Below are 25,626 nucleotides of genomic sequence, written 5' to 3'. Positions count from 1 at the left end.
TACATTCATTAATGGTCCACTCCCTTTTGTAGGCAATGTCAATAGCAATTATTAATTGACAATGTATAAAATATTGTAGTGCGGTTTTCACCTTTCTTCAGTCATGCAGGTAATTTACCTGCCCTGTGTCCCTTCCTATGCAACCACTACCTGTAGGATGTGAGGTTGAATTTATCCAGAGCCCTATCACAAAGTGTATTTTGTTTCTTAGATTTATCTCCATTGCAGTCTTCAGTTGTAAAACTAAAAGCACTCAAATAAAAGTTTCAATCGGATTATATTATCGTTCCTGATAAAACCAAAGTAATCTCTAGGAAAACTTTTAATGCAATACGAAAAAATGTAAATTGTATGTGCACTTTATTTGTTAAGCTTTCTAACAGTTTTTCATTGTTTTACTTAGCTATGTCCAGTTTCTACGCAGAACCAGAGCAGCTATCATCATTCAGAAGTTCCAGCGCATGTTTGTACTTCGACAGAAGTACCGGCGAATGCAAGCCTTTACCATTGCACTACAGGCTCGTTTACGGGGATACGCAGCCAGGAAGCGCTACCAAGCTGTGAGTGTTGTCATAGATATGTTAATTGGAGAGTTCTACATGTTGTTTGGAGGTGGCTCCACTAAGCCCAGCTTATCTCTGCTTTCACCTACTTAAACATACATCCAGGATTACTGCCTAGCGGTATTGGAAATGTTTATTACCTCCACCTGCTTATATTTAAATAATATGCACGTTAATTGGCTCTGGCTATTAGATGTACAGCCGGTGCAAAACTTACATAAATTAGCAGATACACAAATACTGGTTGATGGGTGAAATGTAATCCAGGGTGGTGATATTTGCAAGTTGCTAAAAACACAGCAGCTGGGATAGGTCCCTTGCTGGAGAGAAAGGACCTGGATCATAACCTGAATGTTTAGCATAAACAGCACATTATTATGGATGCTGGTTATAGGGGTGCCATATTGAGACCATCTCAAATCTTATTTTAAGTACAATTTCAATACTTCTGCCTTTATTCTCACTACCTATTCCATCCAATGGGACAACGTTTTTAGACCGTATGCCCCTGTTGGTAATATTCATGTGTATATAGCTACAAATAATGAATTGTTTATGTTTTACTTCTTCAACTATATTCTTCAACTATATTGTGGTGTTTTAGTCATCTGTATTTAAACGAAGTCTATTTTATCAGTAGCCTGGTGACTATCCTGTGTTATAGATGTCACCATGATTTATACTGACTGCCTGGTTACATTAATTACTGTGGGTGACATTTATTTTAAGGAACAGGGTTGCCCAATGTTTGGCACTCAGGGCTGGAGCCATTGCAGGTTTTCAGGATAACCGCTCCTTAAGTTATGATGCTATTTCTTCTTCTTCACCAATTATTCTTGCATGGATAACCTAAAATTCTGGTATGGAGCTAGACCGCATGGACTTATCCTGGAGCACGGGACACTCCAGATGTAAAGGATAATGTGCAGGATGGCTAAGTAATCAGAAGAATAAAAGTAGAGAAACAAAATGTCACAGATCAAAAATGTTGAGCAACGATCCAAGAGAATTCACATAAGTAGAAAAATAGAACTATACATAGTGGCAAATCTTTGCTTTCAGAAGTTATTAAGGAATCACTAATGTTACTTAGTTGGGTAGTAAACTTCAAGTAGTGCTGCTACTGGAAGTGGTTTCAACATTTTGAACTAAAATTGATAGGCACAGTGGCATTGATATCCAGATATAGACTGTAGACAAGAATGTACTTGTTCATGCGATTGTGAATACTGTTGTAGGTCAACCCTGTGTAAAGGGAAGCAGTTAATGTCAGCAAACCCCATTTCTCCTTCTGTACTTGAGAATATCATGTCCAACACCATTATTGGCATATAGTTCTGGTTGTTCCTTGCCAAAAGACATCTTGCAATAAAGTCCGTTTGGACTCACTTAATTATTGTAAATACCAATACATTTGTAACTATTGTAATGGCATGATCTAAAACAACACTGACCAGTAGATACTCTAAATATGTGTTTCTTTTTAGGATTGCTAGATCTCATTAGTTATGTGCTCATAGATTTCAGATGAGTATTCATCAGGGGCTTTGATTAGGCCTATTAAGTGTGATATCTATTCCACTTCTGATGATTTTGATGATCATGAGGATTCGAAATTTATAAAGGTTAGTAGATATCCATTGGGGGTGTTCCATCTCTAGGATGAAAACTGGTGCAGAAGAATTATGTAGAAAAAAGTTAAGTCTGAAAAAGAAGCACATCCCTAAGTTCACATCTAAGGTGATAAGTAAACTTATTCTAGGCTTTTGGGTTGACTCTACCACCATATCACAATCTGCTGGTGGTTGGCACAACACTCAAAGACTCACAAAAAGATCGGCGATTCCATGATGTAGTATAGCGCTGATGGGCCAATTCACAGAATAAAGGACTAGTGTTATGCATGGCGCTCTGTTAAATGAAGGACTAGCTTAGTTGTGTTGGGAGACTCAGTGGGTACGTATGTCGGCAAACCAGTTGGTTTGATCATGAAGCCCTCACCCACCAACCTAGTTGGTGGCATGCTTCATCATCGGGCCCACCACAGTGACACCGAATGTGTCCCGGGTGTGCTTCGACTCCAGATTACTGAGGAGCTGGTATACTTGCTGAGTGTGCTGTGTTGTGGGTGTGAAGGTGAATTAAAAGCTATGCAGTGGGTCCCAGTTCCCGAGGGCATATGGAAAACTTTAATGTCTGGGCCCCTGCTAGCAGATAAACAGGCAAACGGACGCTGTGGAGTGAGTTATGGGCTCCCACGTCCTGTGTGGTCTACATGTTTCAGCCAGGCCTTTTGTTTACATTTGGCTTTCCTCAGGACCAATGAGTATGTGTGGTGAAAAATAAACTATATTAAGTGGTTAGTGTTGTTTTATAAAAGTGTCGCACGCGCTAAGGTGCTATACGTGTTAGAGGGGGATTCCCTCTGCTTTAACTTGCTGTTTGCTGTTAAAGCTTCCTGGGTCACCTGGCAGGGGGAGAAGACCGGAATTGCCGATCTGCGTGCTCCTGAGACCTATCGTCCTGCTGCGGTGTCCTGAGTACTCGCAAACAGCAAGTTAAAGCAGAGGGAATCCCCCTCTAACACGTATAGCACCTTAGCGCGTGCGACACTTTTATAAAACAACACTAACCACTTAATATAGTTTATTTTTCACCACACATACTCATTGGTCCTGAGGAAAGCCAGATGTAAACAAAAGGCCTGGCTGAAACATGTAGACCACACAGGACGTGGGAGCCCATAACTCACTCCACAGCGTCCGTTTGCCTTTTTATCTGCTCGCAGGGGCCCAGACATTAAAGTTATCATATACCCTCGGGAACTGGGACCCACTGCATAGCTTTTAATTCACCTTCACACCCACAACACAGCACACTCAGCAAGTATACCAGCTCCTCAGTAATCTGGAGTCGAAGCACACCCGGGACACATTCGGTGTCACTGTGGTGGGCCCGATGATGAAGCATGCCACCAACTAGGTTGGTGGGTGAGGGCTTCATGATCAAACCAACTGGTTTGCCGACATACGTACCCACTGAGTTTCCCAACACAACTAAGCTAGTCCTTTCTTGATACTAAATATAAACTAGGGGATACGGAATAGCCTACCTAGTCCTCTCTCTCCATTTTGATTTGCTGCTCTGTTAAATGATCCTTCACTTCAGAAGCACCCTTTTTATCACAGAGAGCAAGAAGATATTTACTAGATGTGATGTATTTATGCCTACAACGTACAAACATCAGGCATGCAGCAGCATTCTGAATAAGTAGCAACTTTGTCATAGATAAATAGGTAGGATTCATAAAGTGGGTTCCTACACAGTAGGCAGGAAGCAATCACTGTCTGGACCATAGTTTGAGAAGAGCTAATGAGAAGCAGACGAGTTTATATCATATTTTCCAATTAGAAAAGCAAAGTAAGAGATAGTCTCTAAGTTATATGCAGATAGTATAGATGAGGGAGGGTTTTGAATATTTGATGGTGACCAAAAGTTAGTCAAGAAAGAGGTAGAATGTCCAACTACTGCCACCTACACCCAATATCTATTTAAAACATAGAGTTCAGAATAATCCAAACATTCTTTAATCAATCCTGAAAACAATCTTGACATGAAGCTGAGCTCATCACCTTTGAGATCACAAGCTGGCTGCTATCAACAATTCAAATTGAAGGATCTTATCAGTGTAGCTTTGTTGTGTCAAGAAGGTGACTGATATGAATGTTGTGAAACCAACTACTTTCAGTTCCCAAGAAAATACTTCCGCCATGTCAGTGCACTGCCACTCATCCCAATTGAAAACAATTGCAGAACTTCGATATTAAAATTTCAAGTGCTCCATAATGGAGTAGTAGCAGGCTATGAATACTAGTACAGGATTTCTGCCAATCGTAATGTCTAGCTTTCATTCTTCTCTTGAAAGTGTATATATTTCCTATATAGCTCACAATTTTTACTGTTGCTCAAATTCCTTTTTTGGAGTGTTTTTGTATATTGTACATTGTGTTTGTTTTCCCCAGTGCAAACACTAAAGTTATATCATTTCTTAATCCCTGCTCCTCATGCAGTTTCAGGATTTAGACTAGAAGCATAGATTAAATTGACTAGTCTAGCATAATTGAAATTGACCACTCCTTTATTGATTGGCATTTTGTTTATTTCAATATTTATATTGCAATCTTTATTTAATCCAGTCATTTTGTATTTCCAATGTAGCAAAGTATGTCAGGGATAATTGAACAGAAAGAAAACGTATTTCTGTATTCCTGTAAAGTAACTGAAGAACATTGTATATTAAGTTAAACTTTATGGGTATAGTCATTTTAATGTCTTAGAAGGGTATGTTGCCACCCTACAGTTGTAAAATATGTAAAGAGATAGTCCAACCATCTTGCAGTTTAGACGACTAAATCCTTTAAGCCATGTTGTAGCATGTGTGTCATGCTTTCCTTATTTTATTTGAAAATTGTAAATGTTATCATCTTGAACCATTTATTTAACCTCGGTTGGTAACCTTCCTGCAATTTCTTCTTTGAACTTTAATGCACTGATTTCCTTTCGATATTTTGAGCTTAATTTGGCATAGGTTTGATCAGTTAAATTAATGTATGTATTTTGCCATTGTGTGTAATAGACCACAGTTTCTGTGTTAAAGTATTCACCTCAGTGAACTGGTTTCTCTTTTTCAAAACCCAGATGCTACGGGAGCACAAGGCCACAATTATTCAAAAGCACGTGCGGGGTTGGTTGGCTCGTTCCACCTACAAGAGGAGCTTGAGTGCAATTGTCTACCTTCAGTGCTGCTACCGCAGGATGAAGGCCAGGAGAGAGCTCAAGAGCCTGAAGATCGAAGCACGTTCAGTGGAGCGATACAAGAAGCTAAATATTGGCATGGAGAACAAGATCATGCAGCTGCAGCGTAAAATTGATGAGCAGGTATTTAATGTAACAGGAATACATTTACTCTGTTTCTAAAAGAGTTGCACAAGATCTATGCTAAGTAGGTATATTTAGACATAGAATACCAATATAAAGACACAGGAACCTGACCAATTTTATCTAAAGCAGTGCCGAATGGCTCTTTATTGCATTACAAACACTAATTGTTTCAACCAAGAAAAACCTAATGGAAGATTTGCTTTTAACATACTTTTTCTAGAGTGCCACACCATTGGGGAGCCAGCTTGTAGAGGAGATGTGTTTCAACATTGAACTAAGGGAGCCATGCTAGAATGTCAGAATACCACATGAGATATTTGCGTACAATAAATCTAAACATGAATTATTGACTTTTTATCTTTCAAACATGGCATTAATCTGACCCCCTCCTCGACCAATGTTAGATAGGTCTTTTCTACAGACTTCAGTTGGTGGAGCACAGTTTTATTACTAATGCATTTAAATCCTAATTTAATAAGCTATACCAAAAAATAGAGAAAATCATAATGTAAGTGCTGCCATGAGATTATCGGAATGATTGTTAGCGGGGTCGGGGGGGGGGGCAATAGAGTAAGACAGGTAACTCAGAGGTTCTGAAGTGCTGAACTATTTCATACCATATGCAAACCTTTAGATGTAGATTTATAATACTGTAGACAGAATTACTGTATCTGTCAATATCCAGCATTGGTATTATTTGATACTCCATGGATGTATGTGTACTGCGCTACAGCACAGCAAGTTAACTTTGATCAAGTTGTACCCACAAATGGGCAACCTTTGGGCAAATTTAAAGCAAAATGCAGCGAAGTAGTAAGCATATCATTATTATAGGTAAACCAAGTTACAGGCACATGTGTTCTGTTACCAAATAGGTCTTCTTTCTGGGCTCAGGTACGTATCTAGAAAAGGCAATTTGCCTTGACTGACTACATCCGTGTCACTCTTCTGTGATCTTCTTGGGATTTACTCTATACCATCTGGATTGATTGTTTGAATGCCTGTGTGTTCTGTTTGACAGTATGTCATATTCATACATCAATGATCAAATCTTTGAACACACATGTAGATATAATTGCAAAAGTGTATGACAGTCTGTGGCAAGTGTATGCAGAGTATCAACCAACCAACTGCTAACATTATTTTGTTAGAAGACTTCACAGAATGCTGTAACGTGAATTAGGAAACATGAATCTCTTGCAAGGCACATTTCAACTTTTGGTTTTGTTTTTGTATCTTTCTTAATTTTAAAAGAATAGAGACAGTAAATCCTTACTGGAGAGGTTCAACAACTTGGAGATAACATATCGAACAGAAACTGAAAAGCTGAAGAGTGATGTAGACCGGCTCAGGTTAAGTGAGGAAGAGGCTAAGAATGCTACAAATCGACTCATTAGCCTTGAAGATGAACTAGCCAGGCTGAGGAAAGAGTTGCTTGAAACTCAGACCGAGAAGGCGATAATTGAAGAACAGGCAGACTCCTACAAAAAGGAAAGCGAACTGGTAAGAGTCTTTCAGCTTAACCTGTGGATTATTGTAGACTTTCATTTGGCCCATAAGGTATTGGTAGATTGTTGTTAGCCTTGGATATGTATATAGTTCAGTAGTACCAGGAAATATAAGTGTTCAAAGAAAATAACATTCTGCCATATCTTTTTCACTGTAATTATTGTAGCAATTAGCACAGGAACCATTTACAAACAATGTACTTGTTTGGCAATAAATTGTTTAAGAAATGATCGTACAGATTATCAGTGTGATTTTTGCAAACATTTGATGAGATGCGGGGGATTTCTGAGTTGTAATTGACCAGGGAATTAAATTGCACTTAAAATAGCATTTAAGATGGGACCAGATTCGTCAAGTTATATGTCCCTTTACACTTCAGAGATAATCTTTGCCATCATTTCAGTTGTGTATTGTTCCAGGAAATTAGAAAAATGTGAGATTCATTTTTGAAATCACCAACTACCTAATAATAAATAACCAAAGGGTAACCCTCTGCTATTCTAGATCTTGGTGTGTAGATTGAATTCTAGATGCCGGTTTGAGGATAATAACTTCAATTATTTTCTTCAGTTGATTTCAGACCTTAAAAATGAGAACGTATTGCTGAAGACTGAAAAAGACGAACTGAATCAACTAATTCAAGACCAAGTCAAAACTATGACAGGTTGGTGAGAAACTGTAGTTTATGCTTTGATGTAAGACGTCATCTCAGTGTACATTTTTTCATCAAACTCTGTAATACCTATTAGATCAACATATCATATTACCTAAAAAATATATTTTATATGTTGTTGCAGCCTGCCTTTGTGTGAAATATTAATACAATTGAAATGCAAATTAAATATGCTGTTTCTGCATGATAATGAAGTCTGAGATTAAGACATCATTTGGTTTTTTTCTGTCAAGTATATATTTTACAAAACAAGCTCTTCATCCGATGGGTTTTCTGCATGTAGTAGGCACTGCATATGATATGTTTTAGTGTTCAATATGTTTCACATTGGGCTGATGCAGGGAAGATTGACTAAATGCTAAATTGTTTATATTTCTACGTTTTTTTAATTGGGTAGAGGCCATGGAAAAAAAGTTGACAGAGGAAACAAAACAGCTGGAAATTGATTTGAATGATGAAAGGTCGCGGTACCAGAATCTTCTAAACGAATACAGCCGATTAGAAGAGCGCTATGATGACTTAAAGGATGAGATGAATGAAATAAATGTGATTACGGTAAGTGTTATATATGCAAGGGGACTTTATTTTGGTGATGTAGGCTTATCAGTCGTATTTAGGTAGAACATAATGTCAACATTCATCTTAGTAACGAAAGGTTTCATTTACAAAACAGTTTCCTAATAATGAAATCAAGACTGAAATGCTGCTGATCCTACTGTGATCTAGTTGTCTTCAACAATGCAAGATCATAGAATAACTGCCATATAAATGTACATATTATAATTATAAAATAGAATCCTTTATTAATGTGGGTGTCATGGAGATGGCAAAAGCCATTAGTACAAAAGTAGACCTAACTACAGTGAGAAGTACATTTTTGTAGTCTTATCAATATGTAGAAGGTGATCAGTTAGAAGGAGGAAGAACCTGATAAACTAGCAGTTTGGTGGAGAATAGATATGTTTAGTATAAAAAAAGTGTTTATTTTTCCAATATCTGGAACATGCAGAGGCGTTGTTCCTTGTAAAGCAATGACCAGCTGAGACAGGCAAACCTAAACAACATAACGTAATCGTCACTTATGGATTTCATCATCAAAGCCTTATGTCTTTTGGGAGCTGAACTAAGGATGTGTATTCAGAATTTCAATGTGACAACCATTAGCCACATGTATATACACATTTCAGATTTGAATTCCAGCACATTAAATAAATACCTCGGAGACAAATTGATCATTAATTTTAAAAGTGTTTTAAAGAGAGTTACCAAACAGGCACTCTAGTAGGACTTTCCTCATGCAAGTGACAAACGTTCTCAATACTGTACACCTTGGCATAATTTATCGCTACACCTCTGTCTTCATGCTCCCCTTGCACTACCTTCTCTCACTCCTAGTTGGCACCTCCAAAGGCTTGATCTTGGACTCTTTACACCAATTCCCTTGGTGAAATATCACAATAGTGTCTTTCTTCAGCTTTTCCTATGACTTGGTCACTGACGATGGATCTACCTTTACCCTTCTGTCCACCATCTCCAAAACAACTTCTTTGGCTTTCTTTTATTTCTTTTCTTTTATTTTATTTATTTCATTTGTAAAGCGCTCTGTCACCTTACGGCATCCTGGCGCTGAGAGACTCAAAGTACACAGTAGAAAGAAAACAAGCAACGAAAGGGTGTTGGCAGCTAGTAGAGAGCAATACATTAACTAAACTTTGGGGAATAACAGAGTTTTTAGCCTTTTCCTAAAGGGTAAGAGCTCACCAATATGTATTACTTCCGGGGGCAGTCCATTCCACAGTTTGGCTGCCGCAACCGCGAAGGTTCTGCCGCCGGATCTGTCTTTCCTATACCTAGCTACCTTAACCAGTCTCGCTGAAGCAGAGGGAAGATTTATAGCTGGGGCATACCACTCGAACTTTCTCTGTGGCGCACTAGGGCCCATCCCATCCAGAGCTTTGAATACAAGACAGAGAGATTTAAACTTAATTCTCTGTCCCACCGGCAGCCAGTGGAGTTCTGCAAGAGCCCTGGAGGACGAGGAACGTCTCGGCCATCCCAGAGCAAGTTTAGCTGCGGCGGACTGGATTCTCAACAATCTGTCCAGCAGGAACATATGAGAATCAAGCAAAAGGGCGTTACAGTAGTCAAGTCTACTCAAGACTGTACTCTGTACAACAAGGGCCCGTACTCGAAATGGTAAAAGAGGACGAATTTTGCGTAGCGATCTAATGATTGCCAAGCAATTTCCCACCGTTTTAGTAACTTGTGCCTCCATGTTCAGCTTGTTATTGAACAGGATGCCCAGATTGCGAACCTTCTCCACTGGTCTCACATACAATGACATTTCACTGGGCCAAAAGTTACTAGGCAGCACTGAGGGAATTCTATCAACGGGACAGAAAAGAATTTCCGTCTTACCGGCATTAAATTGCAAGGAGTTGGCTTTTAGCCACTGGGCCGTGTTACGCAAACAGCAATGAAACTCTTCAATAGAGGTAGATTGCTCCCCCTCCAATGAGAGGATGAGCTGCGTGTCGCCAGCATAGTTTGTGATGCTGATCCTATGCTCTTTAACGTCCACAATCAAAGGTTTCATATAAATATTGAAGAGTATGGCTGAGCCCTGAGGTACCCCATGAGTGATATTAATCTGTTCGGACCGGTAAGGAGGAAGGGACACGGCCTACGTCCGATCCATAGGAAAGGAGTGGAGCCATTGCAGAGCACGACCCTTCACCCCCACCTCCTCTAGCCTGCTCAGGAGAATTCCATGGTTAACCGTGTCGAACGCGGCAGACAGGTCAAGCAGGATAAGAACCACTGCCTGATTCCTGTCTGCCCGTGAACGAAGTTCATCCATTACGGTCACCAATGCCGACTCCGTACCATGGGCAGGCCGGAAGCCAAACTGAACCTCATCCAGCAGTCCATGCCGCTCCAGATAGTCGGAGAGAGTCCTACTAACCACCTTCTCCGTGATCTTAGCCGGGAAGGGAAGAAGAGAAATTGGCCTATAGTTTTTGGGACCTGTTGGATCCAAGGAGGTCTTTTTAAGCAGGGGAGTTACCAAAGCCTGTTTCCACAGCAACGGCACTACACCGCTATCAAGCGACTGATTACAAATTTGCCTAAGCGTAGGAAACAATTCCGTCTCAAAGGTCTTCCAGATTTTAACAGGGACGGGACCTAAAGGTGAACCAGATGAAATACCCTTTGCTACTTTGCAAAATTCCTCCATGGTCAAAGGCCCGAACCTGGTTAAGGCATTATCAGCATTGATGTCATAAAGGTCATTACAAATGTCCTTTGTTACTTTGTCCATGTAATCCGGGATACCAAACCTCGGAAGCTCCTTGTCCTCTCCTAACTCATTAATAATTGCTTTGATCTTAGAATGAAAGAAGCTGGCTAGGTTGTTACATAGATCCTGGGATGGAGTTATCTGCTTTTTAGTACAGTCCGGGGTTGTGAGGTTCTTTAAAATGTTAAAAATGCACTTGGAAGCATTTGGAGCATTAAGGATCATATTGGAAAAGTGTTCTGCCTTAACCCTGGATATCTCCTTTTTATAACATATAATCTTGGATTTCCATATTTGTTTGTCCAAGTCAGTGTAGTCCCTTCTCCATTTTTTCTCTGCAAGCTTGCAGTCCACTTTCATAGCTTTTAAAAGGTCATTGAACCAAGGCTCCGAAGGCCTACCTCTGGTTCTATGCTTTTTCAACGGGGCCACCACATCCAGATCTGCCAGGATCTTTTCGCAGAGAGCAGAATAGTTCTTGCCTACTGGATTGGTGGCTAGAAAACAATTGTCTACCGCAAAAAGAGGAGTAGAGCCTCGCTTACGTAGGAGGACCTTTCAGTCACGACCAACATAGTTCTTACTAACCCAGCTCAAACCATGGTTCTTTTTGGCCACATCCACAGTAAACTTAATTAAGAAATGGTCCGACCAGACCAAAGGTAAGAGTTCCGTAAGAGTAAGAAGATGCTCTTCCGAAAAAATCAGGTCGAGTATGTGGCCTCCCTTGTGGGTTGCTTCAGTCACCTGCTGAAGAAGGCCAAGACCCTCACAAGACTGAAGAATATTAAGATAGCCTGAATTAAGGGGGCCATTCATCCAGAGGTTAAAATCCCCTAATATAACCACTCTCCGATGAACAGCAACCATATTGGTAATGGTCTCTAAGAGTGACTGTTGCAACTGACCTGTAAAGACTCCAGGGGGCCTATAACATATAATCCCTGTTAATACATGCGCGTGGGCATCTTTAATGGCAAACCATACCAGTTCCATTCCTTCACAGTCATCAATATCAATGGTGACCAGGTCCCAGGAGTCCTTATAAATAACCCCAATGCCCCCCCCTCTCCCACTCTGTCTGGACTTATGACAAAATGTAAAACCAGGAGGACAAGCCATACCTGAATCGACATCACAGTCCTGGCGAGTCCAGGTTTCTGTTAAAAACAGAATCTCTAGGCCATGATGTTCCAGCAGTAGCGGAGTTTCCACATCATGTATAGGCAGAGATCTTACATTGAGGAGCCCACAAGACAACAGATCTCCACGTACAAAATCTGAAGTCGGGGTAGCAGTTGCAAGAAATTTAATGGTCCCCATACCTTTGCCCTGCACCCCTAATTCGCGTAGCTCAGCTCCACTGTACCTTATGCCGGGCCCTCCAGCTGCATCTCCAAATGTTCCGGTAGGAGCGACAGCATTACTGGAACTAGGCGCGTCCTTAGCGTGGACGGACGCAGACGGGCTTGCCTTAGGCGCGCCCGCTGCGCACGTCCGCTGCGCATACGTGCCATCATCTAATCTTATGCCCAGCCAGGTGGAAAAAGCTAAAGCGCTGACTCCCGAGACAGCGGGTCGGCTCGCACGGACGGGCCCGCACTCAGGAGAACGGCGGGGGCTGAACGACGTGTGGTAAATGAGCGTGAGGGAGGAGGAAGGTCAACCCCCCTAACAGCCGCTCAAAAGACGTGAGTTACAATTTAAAATACACAATAAAAAAGTTAATGTTAATAATTCTGCCTCTTACAGCAACTAAAAAAGAGCATAGCCTAAAGGAGTTATCAGCGACTAAAAAGACCTTTTGGTTGCTCTCGCTATCCTCCATACACTTGTGAGCATCAGTAGTGGAACGCGCTCGCGCCGTCTTCGATTCTTATGCCCAGCCAGGTGGAAAAAGCTAAAGCGCTGACTCCCGAGACAGCGCATCCGCTCGCACGGACGGGCCCGCACTCAGGAGAACAGCGGGGGCTGAACGACGTGTGGGAAATGAGCGTGAGGGAGGAGGAAGGTCAACCCCCCTAACAGCCGCTCAAAAGGCGTGAGTTACAATTTAAAATACACAATTAAAAAAGTTAATGTTAATAATTCTGCCTCTTACAGCAACTAAAAAACAGCATAGCCTAAAGGAGTGATCAGCGACTAAAAAGACCTTTTGGTTGCTCTCGCTATCCTCCATACACTTGTGAGCATCAGCAGTTGGATGTCCCTTTGTTGTCTAACATGCAACTCACTCAAAACTGACATTATTTACTGCCCGTCAACTTCTGCTATTTATCCCCACTGGTTGATCCTCCTGAACACAGTAACTACCTGATTTATAGTTTGGCGGAGAGGGTGATGGCGGGCCCTTTTTGCCAAACTGAAGTTCTGCTGGCCTCATTTGGTGGACCTCCAGTATGTCTCATCACTGATATTAATTTCCGATGGGCCAACAGAGTAAGTGCTGTTGAAGGTTTGGCCATTTGTCTACCCACTTTATTTAGAGTGTCTAGTTTCCACTGTCTGTCGGTAGACATCTAAAAATTTGGCGGGTGAGTACTCCCGTAGGACGGTGGAGTACTTCACTCTGGCACCCTGACTGAGTAAATTAGATACCTGTCCTCCAAGCTCTAAATCCGGCCCTGAGTTTCTCTCCATGCACTGGACCCTTGGGGTGCATTTGACTCCAACACACACACTATCTTGTATCACCTGAATTGCTAATGAACTGGCTTTCCAGCTACTGAATGTCTGGAAAGTCCACCCTCTGCTCTTCTTCCTTATTGCCAGTGCTGTGATTTATATCATGTTAATCAGTGAGTGGGACTATTGCAACATATCTTTGCAAGCCTTCCACAATACCCTCTACTGTTTAGGTCACTTCACTTACAGCACTTGCACACTCTTCAGCCTCCCAAAGAAACACATCCACTTTCCCCTCTAGTACCTAGTCATGTACCGTTTAAACTCCTCACCTCACTCTGGCCTTCAAAAGTATTATGACCCCCGGTTTTCTATGAGCTCTAAGCCAACCCTCTTATTCCATGTTTCAGTCTTCCTATTTTAGAGCACCTCTTGAATATGCACAGATGACTGTCTCAGAGTTTGGCCCTTACACTTTATTTCTTGAATCCAGTTCCTAGATATCCACAAGCTGTTTTATATAATGTAAATAGATATTCTGGAATATTGTCTGCATCTTGTACAGTTACATTTGATATTCGATGCTCCTAAATCCTTGTCTCACTTCATTCTTTGATCACTATCAATTATTGCTGTCGGTCTTTCCATGCCACCATGATAATCGTAAAGCATTTCTGTTGAAAATACTTTGAAATAGATGCCTATGTAAAAAGCACAATTGTAACAACTTAAATGAAATGTTTGGGGACTACATACAAAATCATTTTATGTTTTCGATTTTAATCTTCACCCATTTCTGGAATTCTTACCCAGGCTGCAATAATCTCTGTTAGATCTTGTCTCTACCAGATAAAGCTTTACCGAAAGTAAATAGCTTATTCATCAAGTATTTGTTGTACATGTAGAAAAAATACCTATTTAAATCTACAATGCAAGTCAGAACTCGCATGAACCCTCAGGACACTCAGACTTGGTAACAACAGTCTTCTAAGAAATAGTCTTGAGTATGTTATTAACAATCATCTTAGTATTGGACACACAAGCGTGCATTAGGCTGTTTAGTTAGTGTTCGCATTTGTGCAAGTAAACACATCCATACAATCATTGGGGTTATGCAAGCAATTTATGTTGTTTGAAGTTGGAGGTTGCGAGGACAGGTTTATAAATATTTTTAAATAAATTAGGATGATGACTGGGGTGATCTCTGAAGTCTGTGAGCATCCGAATAGGGGATTTCCTTCAGCAGTGAAACGTATAGCAATAGCATAAGAACGTTTTATCTTAATAAACATCAGTTGGTAGTAGATTGGAGCATCCTTTAGCTGCAGAATTCTATCAAAAAAATAGATTTAAATCAAAACATGTACAATTAAAAAACCAGTGCATTAATGCTAAGACTTGAGTTACAAATTGGGTCTTCTTCCAAGCTTGTACTGAAACCATGTTGAGTTTCATGGCTCATTCATTAAACTTTGCTATCCCGTGCCTTGTCATTTTTAAACATAGTGCACAAATAACCAACCAGCTTGTTAGTCTTTTCATCCTTCCGACCCTTTGCTTGGATGCCAACAACATCTTGCTTTTGGATCCTTACTGTCATTTACTCATGTGTCCACAATCTTAATAGATTTCCCTTATTCCCTCGTGCATGACAAAAGTAGAATAAACTGTAGAAAAAACAGACAGTGTGACAGCATGCTGTCTGAAAATATGACTGAAAAGGAAAATTATTGGTTTATTGAGTATAAATGTATCACCTCCTAAACTCTTCCCTCAAGAACGTTTCCATCAGCTCCTCACATCAACATTCTAACTGCCTACAGTGGGTGACGTCATAAGGGGAATAGGGACTGTACCAACTGACAAGGAGGGTAACTAAGAGCAGGAACAAATATGGTAGAAATAACAACATAATAGTAACGGCCTAATATATGATGAACAAGACGTTGGATAATCCTGCGGTGCCATCATTGTATAGGATACCTAGATTGGATTGCTTCCCGATCCCGTCGGAAGAGGAGTTCACCCGCACAGCTTTGGGAATCTCATCTGGATCTCCTCTGGATCCCATCCCCCATAAAATATTGAAGGAGCTCGGAGCCGAGCTGTTTCCTGTTCTGTATCAAATATGCTGCCAATCGCTCAGTAATGGACTGGTTCCAACTAGTTGTAAGCAGGCCATCATCACGCCACTGCTGAAAAAGCCCACTCTAGATCCGGGTAGTTATAAGAACTACAGGCCCATCTCCCTCCTGCCTTACCCGACCAAGATAGTAGAGTATATGGTCAGTTGGGCGTTGTCTTGTTTTCTGGAGGAAAACAACAAACTGGCGGAGGGGCAATTTGGCTTTAGTCCAGGCCACGGAACTGAGACAGCCTTGGTGACCGTCTTGGACAATATCTGAATGCGGGCGGACAGGGGACAATAGGCAACACTGGTTCTGCTGGACCTGTCCGCCGCATTTGACACGGTCAGTCATGACATTCTTTTGGCAAGACTGGAATCCCTAGGAGTGACAGAGGTGGCACTGGGGTGGATGCATTCCTACCTATCGGACAGATGGTAAGCAGTGGCGCTCCCTCCTTACCACTCTCAATTTATAAAAAACGAATATGGAGTCCCACAGGGGTCGTCCATCAGCCCGATACTATTTAACGTGTACTTGCGACCGCTGCTGGGAATCATCAACATGTATAACATCAGTGTGGTCAACTATGCCGATGATACCCAGCTCATTGTGTCCCTGGACGGCGATCAAGCAGACTCGTTGGAAAGCTTTCATGCCTGTTTGTCTGAAATGGCCAATTGGCTAAAAGGCAACTCGCTCCAATTTAACGGGGAAAAGACCGAGATTCTTCATTGTAAAGTGGGTAAGATCTCTCGAGGACTGCCGAATGACTTTTGACCAAAAAATGGAAATGGCCCACTGGCGTCAGTTAGCACTGTACGCAATCCGGGGGTCAGCCTTAATGAAAGACTGAACTTGGAGACCCACGTTAATAGAGTAGTGGGAGCTTGCTTCACCCTTATCCGAGGACTGCGCAAAATACTACCCTTGCTGCTGGTCCAGGCAAGAACGACAGTGGTCAGGAGCATTATTTTAAGCCGTCTTGACTACTGTAATGCTCTACTTCTGGAATCCCCGGGATACCGGATTGCCAGACTGGAGACTGTTCAGACAACTGCAGCCAAGCTCGCGCTGAGCCGCTTACGCCGCTCCTAGACTACACAGGCTTTGGCGGAGCTTCATTGGCTTCCGGTAGCACGGAGGATTATGTTCAAATCCTTGTGCGTTACGTTTAAGGCACTCCATGGGCAAGGACCAAAGTCAGTCCAAGCCAGATTTCAATGGTATGCACCTAATCGCAACCTGCGATCCACATCTCCCCATCTGGTCAGAATAACAAGGACGAAGAGGGCAACCATGGGAGGCAGAGCCTTTAGTGTGGCAGCTGCCCGCCTTTGGAACAGCCTGCCCTTGGACATTAGGAGCACGCGGAATTTGCTGCAGTTTCGCAAGAAAGTAAAAATCTGGCTCTTCCCCAAAGACCGTTCCCCGAGGCCTTAACCTGTGTACCAGCGATACCCTGCTAGCTACCTGTCTAGCGTTCCGGTCCGGATGTTCGCTTAGCGCCAGGATGCCCGTAGGGTTACAGCGCGCTCTACAAATGGTAAAAATAAATAAAAATAAAAATTGTTCAACTGTGGCAGATAAAATCACACCAGCCCCAAAGTATGATTTTGCTGTTTAAACATGATGATGTGGGATAGTGTTTTTCTAATCCGCTTCTTTATTACAGAATATCCCTAAGCCTGGACACAGAAGAACAGACTCCACACATAGCAGCAACGAGTCTGAATACACCTTCAGCTCAGAGGTCACAGAGGCCGATGACACACCTTTGAGAGGAGAGGTAAATGTCTATGAAAGATGTTGCTAATCACCATGTAGTAAATTGATGTGTTACAAATACACAGTATAATAGCCTTCTTGATACAAAGTGGAAATCACTGAATTAAGGGTAGACTTCTTTGAGCTAGATTATCAACATTGTGGAATCATGCATTCAAACCGGTGTAACAACCTGTTTACTTACAGTTTAGATATTTTACTGCATCCAAATGAACATTCGCAAACATCACTTAGGTTCAGAGCCATTATGGAATTAAGTAAAATGAAAAACCCTTTCCCATTGCAGTTATATATTGAAATGATATATTGTTCATGAAAAATTGTATTACAAACTAGTTAATTATATTTTTCCTAAAACTCTAGGCATAGAGCTCCATGATTAGCTCACATGGTAGTGGTAGGATGTTTATAGGAGATTGAACAATCATCTCTTTCACTGAGTGCCTCTGTGTTGTGGTGTAATGCATCTATGCTGGTTTTGCTGTGGCTGTAATGCTTTTTTTTTACTACCACGTTTTTGGGCAAACATGGTAACACAACTGTCCTACTTTTCTTTAAACACTTTAGCAAAGTGTGACTTCTCAGAATTTTAGTTGGCTCTGCCAATCACAATAGTTTAGGTCTCTCAGATGAGGCATTTATCTGTTAATTTCGAAATGTACCAAGATGGATATTCTTGATATTGGAACTGGTAACAATACCAGTGCGCTTGTTAATTAGTACAAGACAGCCACCCAAATCACAAGAAATCTAAAGTGTGTCTCATCTCCTCATCATAGTTGAACCAATCCAACAAGCTATCTTACTGCAGGCGCTTCTCAGCCATTCAAGAGGCTATACTTGATTCCTGCTGCCCCACCCTTTGGAACACCTCCTTAAGCCGCTACGGCCTTTTTATATTCAGTTGATATTATGTTTGGCTTCTCATAACCTCTAAGTCTTTAGATTCCAAAAACAGAAACTTGACCTTTAAAGTCCCTTCTGAAATCAGTGGTCATCCTACCTTCGAACGTCTCATAGATTCCGAACACTTTGACATTGAAGTTGACATCTTGGGAGGACTAAAGATCTGCTGCAGCTGACCTACTAGTACTAAAAGTAAAAGTATTTTAGGAACTGCCTCAAGCAAAACAGAGGCTTATTTTCATATTCAGGAGATCTCCCAGATGCATCTTATTATTAGAGCGAAGACTTTCTGGTGTCTCAGGATCAAAGATTCTGATTCAGAAGCACTAATTTCACCAGTTAATCCCCAAAGGTGTTGACAGTGGGGCAAGACAGCCGATACCTCAGCTAGCATCTGCAATGCTAGCTAGCTATCTAACTTATAAATTGCTTTTGGCTCTCGAACCTTTCCATAGTACAGGTTTCGAGGGCCAATCCACACATGAGTGATCCCACTTTACTACTATACTTAAGAAGGATGCCGAGACCTTAGTTATACTCATACATACTGAATAACCTACTTCTTCAGTCTGCACGGTCTTTTGGCTCACAAATAGCCCACAGAGACCACCTCTGAGTGAGGACCTGATGGATCAAGTGAAATTGGAATAAGAGAAATCACCCGCCTCCCTTTGCCCCTTAGTAGTGGTTAGACATTAGTCCTGGAAGCACGGGCCTGTCCCTTTTGATCTAGCCTGCCTTTTTGCTCATCTGTCTTTCAGTGCAAACCTTCTCACCAACGTAATAGCACTCAACAAAGCTCATTCTCATCAACACTATAGTAGAATGTGATTTCTTCTGTCCCACCTTATAACCAGTCGAACCAATTCTATACATTTTATTAGAATGTTTTTACCTTGGAAATCTAGGTGCTCGGTTCAGCGTCGAGTTACTAAATGAAGCCTTTCCTGACCTGGTATCTTGGGACTGGTCCAAAGAAGTGCAAAGAGCACATAGATTTCCGTTTTCTATAAGAAAGCAGCGTCAAGGGGCGGAAGAGTACCCTAGGGCGATATTGGTCTCCTTTAATAACTTTCTCGCTAGGGAAGAAGTCTACGCTCTAGCTAGACCTGACAAAAAAGCTGAAGCCAAGAACTGTGAGTTTTTCGTGAGACCAGACTTTTGCCAAGCTACGGTGTCCCAGCGCTGGCATCTGCGCCAGCTTATTCCAGATTTTCAGAAGAAAGGGGCCACCGTATTCCTGCAAAATCCGGCCAAACTGAAAATAGTGATGAAAGGGCAGACTACATTTTTCCAATCAGAACTGAAAGCCAAGGAATATTTAGATTCTATATGAATCCACTATTAGAATAAGAATGTTAAGAGTATAGAGCTGATTTTCTTTCTCTTTTTTGCTGCTGGTCTAGATGTTTTTCTTTTCTTTTCATGATACGGTTTTCCTTCCAGGGTCCTTGGGGGTGGGGGGACATGGCACTCCATACTTTTCAGGAACTGGTTGTTCCTGAGCCTCATATGTTGGGGAGGGTGGTGGGGGGGTTCCTGTTGGAGTGGGGGCGGGATGGACAGGGGTGGTGGTGGGGGTGTAAGGCAGTGGTAGTTGTTAGGGTATACACGCATACATAGTTTTTCTTTTGGTTCCTCTGTACGAATGTTGGAAAAAGGGGACAACTCTGATAAGTTTAGACTTGAATTTAGATCTGAATTTATGTTATAATGGATAGGAAGATCAAATTATGTACAATGAATGTCAATGGCCTTAACGATGCAAAAAAAGTAGGGGTTCTATGTAGACTAATCCAGCTGCTGCGTGTCGACATCTTGTGTATACACTCACATCTCATGGGACAAACGAAACATACTGAGGAACCTGGGTCTTGAACTTTTAGTAAGCTCAAAGCAAACAGGGGTTAAAAGAGGAATCGGAATCTGTATGAAACAAGGGGTCGGAAAATGTCTCAGAACACTAGCTGATAAATGGGGGAGATGGGGGATGGCAGAAATTACTGTTGAAGGCAATACATTTACTGTTTGTTGTTTATACGGCCCCAATCTAGATGACAATGAGGTATTTAATACGGTCAATTCGGAATTGGCGGCTTGGTGTCAACCTATAATTTTGTGCGGGGATTTAAATGTTCTTGTGGACTCTAATTGCAATATTAGGACTACCAGGAATTATAAAGGTCGCAAGATCAGGACTTATAGAGCCTTAAGGGAATTGGTATTGGCAAATGGGTTGTCTGAAGTATGGAATAATTTACAACCTACTGATCCTGGTTATACCTTTTTTTCGATTCCTCATAAAAAGTTTGTCCGTTTAGACTATTTTTTTACTTCGTCACTCTTTCTGGAATATGCTAATATTGAGATACTACCACAATTAGTTTCGGATCACAATCCTGTTATATAGGAATTATTACTGCCTTCCAAATGCGTCAATTTTAATAGTCAATGGTCGTTTCAACTGAGTCTTCTGCTTGATTAAGGTTATCTTCAACATATGGCTGAAATTATTAAAGATTTCTTTGAGCGTAATAACGAGACAGCTTCAATCCAAGTTGTTTGGGACGCCTTTAAATCTAGTTAGGGGGGAAACTATTAGCTACTCTTACTTTCAGCGCAAGAAGATACAAGTGGAGTTCAAGAATAAACTCGATAAAGTAAAGAATGCAGAATTAAAACTAGATGTTAATATTAAAAACGGCCAAGGCGTCGAGGAGGCGCAACGACTCCTAACTATTAAACGAGCTGCTGTATATTCTCATCTAGCCGACAAGGTCGCGCTTAAATATAAACAGCATAAGGCGGAGTGTTATGAGCTAAGTGAACAAACCGGAAGAATATTAGCACAAAGGTTAAGACAGAAGGCCACTTCAAATGATATATCGAAAATTATAGATTTGGAAGGAGTATCTCAAGAATCCAAAGCAGGGATATTGAAAGCCTTCAGTGGCTTCTATAAGTTATTATACAATAAAGCTAGTAATGAAATCAATGAAGCTAAGGACCCAATGGACTATTTGAGGAACATTGATAACGTACAGTTGATTGAAGCTGACAATATTCTTATAGCAGCTCCTATAACTTGGGAGGAGATTGAACTAGCCATCCTCTGCCTAGCTCCCGGAAAAGCCATGGGGCCAGATCAAATCCCTTTAGAATTTTATCGCACTTTTAGAAATATGCTTAAACCTGAACTGCTCAAGATATTCCATCAAGCTTTTCAAGGACACTCACCCGCTTCATGGTCCTTGGTAACTATTGTGGTATTTAAAAAGAAAGGAAAAGATGTCAATGAATTAGGGTCTTATCGGCCAATAGCTCTCATTACAGCAGATAGTAAAATCTTTTCTAAAATATTGGCCAACCGATTAAAAGATATAATGCCTGTCCTTGTTTCAAAGATTCAACATGGTTTTATTAAGAAAAGGGATACCACTGATCATATTAGACGTATATTTGCCCTGTTGGATTGGGCACAGGCCACGGGATCCCCAGTAGGAGTTGTCCTGCTGAATGCCGAAAAAGCTTTCGACAGGGTCGACTGGGGATTCCAGTGGTCTGTCCTGGCTTGGAGGGGGTTCCCTGCAGAATATATCACGGCCATTCATTCGCTATATACCAATCCTAAGGCCGTTATTCGTATAGGAACTGATACGTCCACTCCTTTTTTTCGATCACAAGGGGAACAAGGCAGGGGTGCCCCTGCTCCCCCCTTTTGTTCGCGTTATATATCGAACCATACTTGAATATTCTAACAAAGGAAACTGGAATTCCCCCTGTAGTATTGCACCAGGTAGAGCATAAAATCCTCGCATACGCCGACGATGTCGCGATCGTCACCTCTGATGTTGCTTTATCCTTACCTAAAATACTAGAACTCGCCCACGAATTTGGCGAGCTATCAGGATACAAGCTGAATGTCACAAAGACCCAGGTAATTTATTCATCTGAAGGTAGACCGGAAGGCAGTGTATTTGCATCTACTGCTACATATCTTGGTGTTACAATCTCTGCTAAAGTGGAGGATATTGTTGGGCTTAACTCAGATCCTTTATTACTCTCCACTAATAGAACACTTGAGAGATTGAATAATTTGCATTTATCTTTGTGGGGTCGTACTAATGTAGTCAAAATGATTATATTTCCTAAATTTCTTTATTTATTTCGTACCATTCCTCTTTTTTTCTCTTCGTTTTTTTTTTAGTAAGTTAGACTGAATTATTTCCAGGTTTTTATGGGGATACCGGAGAAGGTCTCTTAAGTGGTGTACTCTACCGAAATTAAGGGGAGGTCTGGGGATTCCGAGTTTCCGATTATATTATTGGGCAATTACATAAAGAATAATGGGTACCTTACTATTTCAAGACTTTAGCTTAGACGAAGCTAACGCGCCATCAATTTATGAAATGCTGCTGAGAGCAGAAGCCCAACACTGCCTCGTTAGGTTTTCAGAACCAAGTTACTACAAAAAAAACAAGTTCAAAATTATGATTTCAGCGCTACAGCTATGGAAACAAATCAATAAGAGATTCCATCTCTTGTCTAATTTTAATCATTATACACCCCTTTTGAAGAATCTGTTACTGCCCGGGATCTTTAGCGATTCCGTTATGCTTAGATGGAACAATCTTAAGATTTGCTCACTTGGGCTGATGTATCAGGAAGAGCGATTTGTTTCATTTGCTGAGCTCCAGAAAAAATATGGTCTTAACAAAGAGGATTTTTTAAAATTCCTACAGATTCGTAGTTTTCTAGAGTCAAACAATCTATTACATACCGAATCCATGAATAAAATAGACTTGTTGGAAAGCTGCAGGAAAAAAGAACGAATCGGTGTATTTTATCGAATGATGGTAAACAGAATGCCAGATAATCTTGATGTGTTTGCAGACAAATGGCAAAGAAGCCTTGAGATCGAGAGAGTCGATATATCTAGATCTTTAGAGGTCGGCTGTAAGGTGTTATTTAACGGATCACTTAAAAGCCAGCATTTTATGTCTATTTTTGACTTGTATTATACACCGTTAAAATGATTGAAATGGAAAGCTCAGAAGGGTATTAACTGCAGTCGTTGTGGATTTCTGGCTGCTGATTCAATTCATATGTTTTTTTGCTGTCCAAAATTAACTCAATTTGTAACCAAAGTGCAAGATTTTTTAAATATTATTCTGGAATCGATTGTTGTTCTATCACCTGAGTTAGTAATATTCGGAATTCAAACCGATCAAATTGACAAGACGGCTGATGAAGAAGGTTTTATATTCATAGCTATGTCTGCATACCGATTCTGTATAAATTCGCGGTGGCTAGACGTCGATCCACCAACGTTTTATGATTGGCAATCCAAACTGTTAAATATCTATCGGCTGGAAAATGCAGTCTATAAACTTGAGGGCCGGAAAAGAAAGATCTTTGGCCAAAAACTATGGTCACCAATAACAAATTGGATATAATTATGTTGTCTATGTATTAATTACCGTTCATTATTTCTTTTACTTTTTTGTCCTTTGACGAATTATTGTACTGTAATATCTATAGTTATTGTCTGTATCCCCTACTTTCAACTTTCCTCTGCCATAAAATCAATGAAAAAAAAAAAAAAGGAAATCTAGGTGCTATGCAAACCAAATATTACTTGATTTATGCATGCTCCACTCATGCTGTATATTGAAGTAGCTATCTGAGCAGTACATAGCCTTTCTGAAAATATACATAAATGCTTCCAGGAGCTACTGCCAGATGACTTGGATCCTCCGGATCTTCCAGTGGCCGTACATACAGGATGTCATACCATCCATAGGCAGTGGCATTGTGCTATGTCACGATACTAAAGTGCAGGTAGGGGACAGAGATGTCCTCATTCTGCATTGTCAAACCTCAGCTACACCTCTCAAGAAATGCATCAGTACGGAATACAGATTAACATTTCGATTCCTAAGTTAGTGGTACAAATCCAAATCTATACCATTCCATTTCTACCTATGGATAGATAGAGGTAGAAACGTAATTCTTGTCATCGACATCATTGGGTCCTCCCAAGACCTGTATATGTCAATAAGCTTCCATGGGAGATATAGATGCTTGGCTGGGAACCTACAGTTATTAACTGGCCGCTGTTGCAACACACATGTGGTTCGTGGGTGCCATTTTGTAACTATGCTGTGCGCATACAGCTGTCTTTTTTTTTTTGTTAAGTACCGAGGGCTAGCCTAAATCTGCAAGTAGAGTTCCTGTACTTATGGTCTGACCCACCTTCTGACACCAAGTGCTAATTGTCAAATGGGGCCTTCCAACAAAAATCAATGCGGCCACTTGCTGTGTAGCTTTTGAAGCGGTCTATCTTCGGACCGTCACAAAAGACAATTTCTGCTACACAAAGTACAACCTTTACTCCCAATTGTAAAGATGTTGCACCTTTTTTTATTAGGTAAACACTGTGCAACAAAATGCTTTTGAAAGTTTCATTCCACTCAAATACTTAAAGGTGAAATCACAGTGCGGGCAAATTTCAGATTAATACTGAACTGCTGCCACTCAAAATAAAAATAATACCCAAGTTTAGATACATTGTTACCCAGCAACCAGCCAAATGTGTTGGGTTATAATCTGGTTTGTTATTGATCTTTTACTTGAAGCAATATATCCAAACAGGGGACGGGAGAGATCAAGGACTTGGAAACTGAAGACCTAAAGATTGACACATCTCATCCTTTTTCAAGCCCTTCCCATGTTAAGTGTTTGCAAGCCATAAACATTCCGTAGATATCTGATGGGTTGTTTGTTTAGTGTCTATCCTAACTGAGTTTCCTTAAGGGCTGCTCTCATTATTACCTTTAGCTTCACAAATATCTATTTTTTGGTAGCCCCTTATGGAAACAAATGTCTGTTTCCACTCTGTTGGTTGGAGAGAACAATGTATGCTGCACCTATCCTGTGATGGGGCCGTTGTGTGGCAAAGCAATTCTTGGTTGCTGCCTTGGAAACCAGCCGTGGAGAGGCACAAGATATTTCATTTAAAAAATTCGAGTTTGTCCCTGTGTGGTGTAGTAGGTCACTTTACCTCTCTGCAGTACATACCTCAGCACGAGGCCGGACCGGTGAGCTCCTGCAGGCATGTGTCCCTCAGTGTTCTCGTAGTCACATTCTTGAGACAAAGACAGTCACAAAACATTGTAATGTGCGCCATTTGTT

General features: G+C 41.0%; 1 protein-coding gene across 3 annotated transcripts in view; it reads left to right on the top strand.

The window, feature by feature from the left end:
• Positions 1-25,626, top strand: part of MYO5A (myosin VA) — a 665,088-nt gene that overhangs the window by 536,794 nt on the left and 102,668 nt on the right. For all 3 annotated transcript variants that reach the window (XM_078684842.1, XM_078684845.1, XM_078684843.1), the window contains exons 20-25: positions 404-560; positions 5,262-5,501; positions 6,759-7,007; positions 7,584-7,677; positions 8,084-8,241; positions 17,414-17,527. In XM_078684842.1, coding sequence (XP_078540968.1) covers positions 404-560; positions 5,262-5,501; positions 6,759-7,007; positions 7,584-7,677; positions 8,084-8,241; positions 17,414-17,527 — 1,012 coding nt within the window. The remainder of the gene's footprint in view (positions 1-403; positions 561-5,261; positions 5,502-6,758; positions 7,008-7,583; positions 7,678-8,083; positions 8,242-17,413; positions 17,528-25,626) is intronic.

This window comes from Lissotriton helveticus, chromosome 3_2 (genome assembly GCF_964261635.1).
Source record: "Lissotriton helveticus chromosome 3_2, aLisHel1.1, whole genome shotgun sequence".
NCBI classification, from domain to species: domain Eukaryota; kingdom Metazoa; phylum Chordata; class Amphibia; order Caudata; family Salamandridae; genus Lissotriton; species Lissotriton helveticus.
The sequence above is the reverse complement of the archived record's forward strand: the minus strand, read 5'-3'. Positions and strand labels throughout refer to the sequence as shown.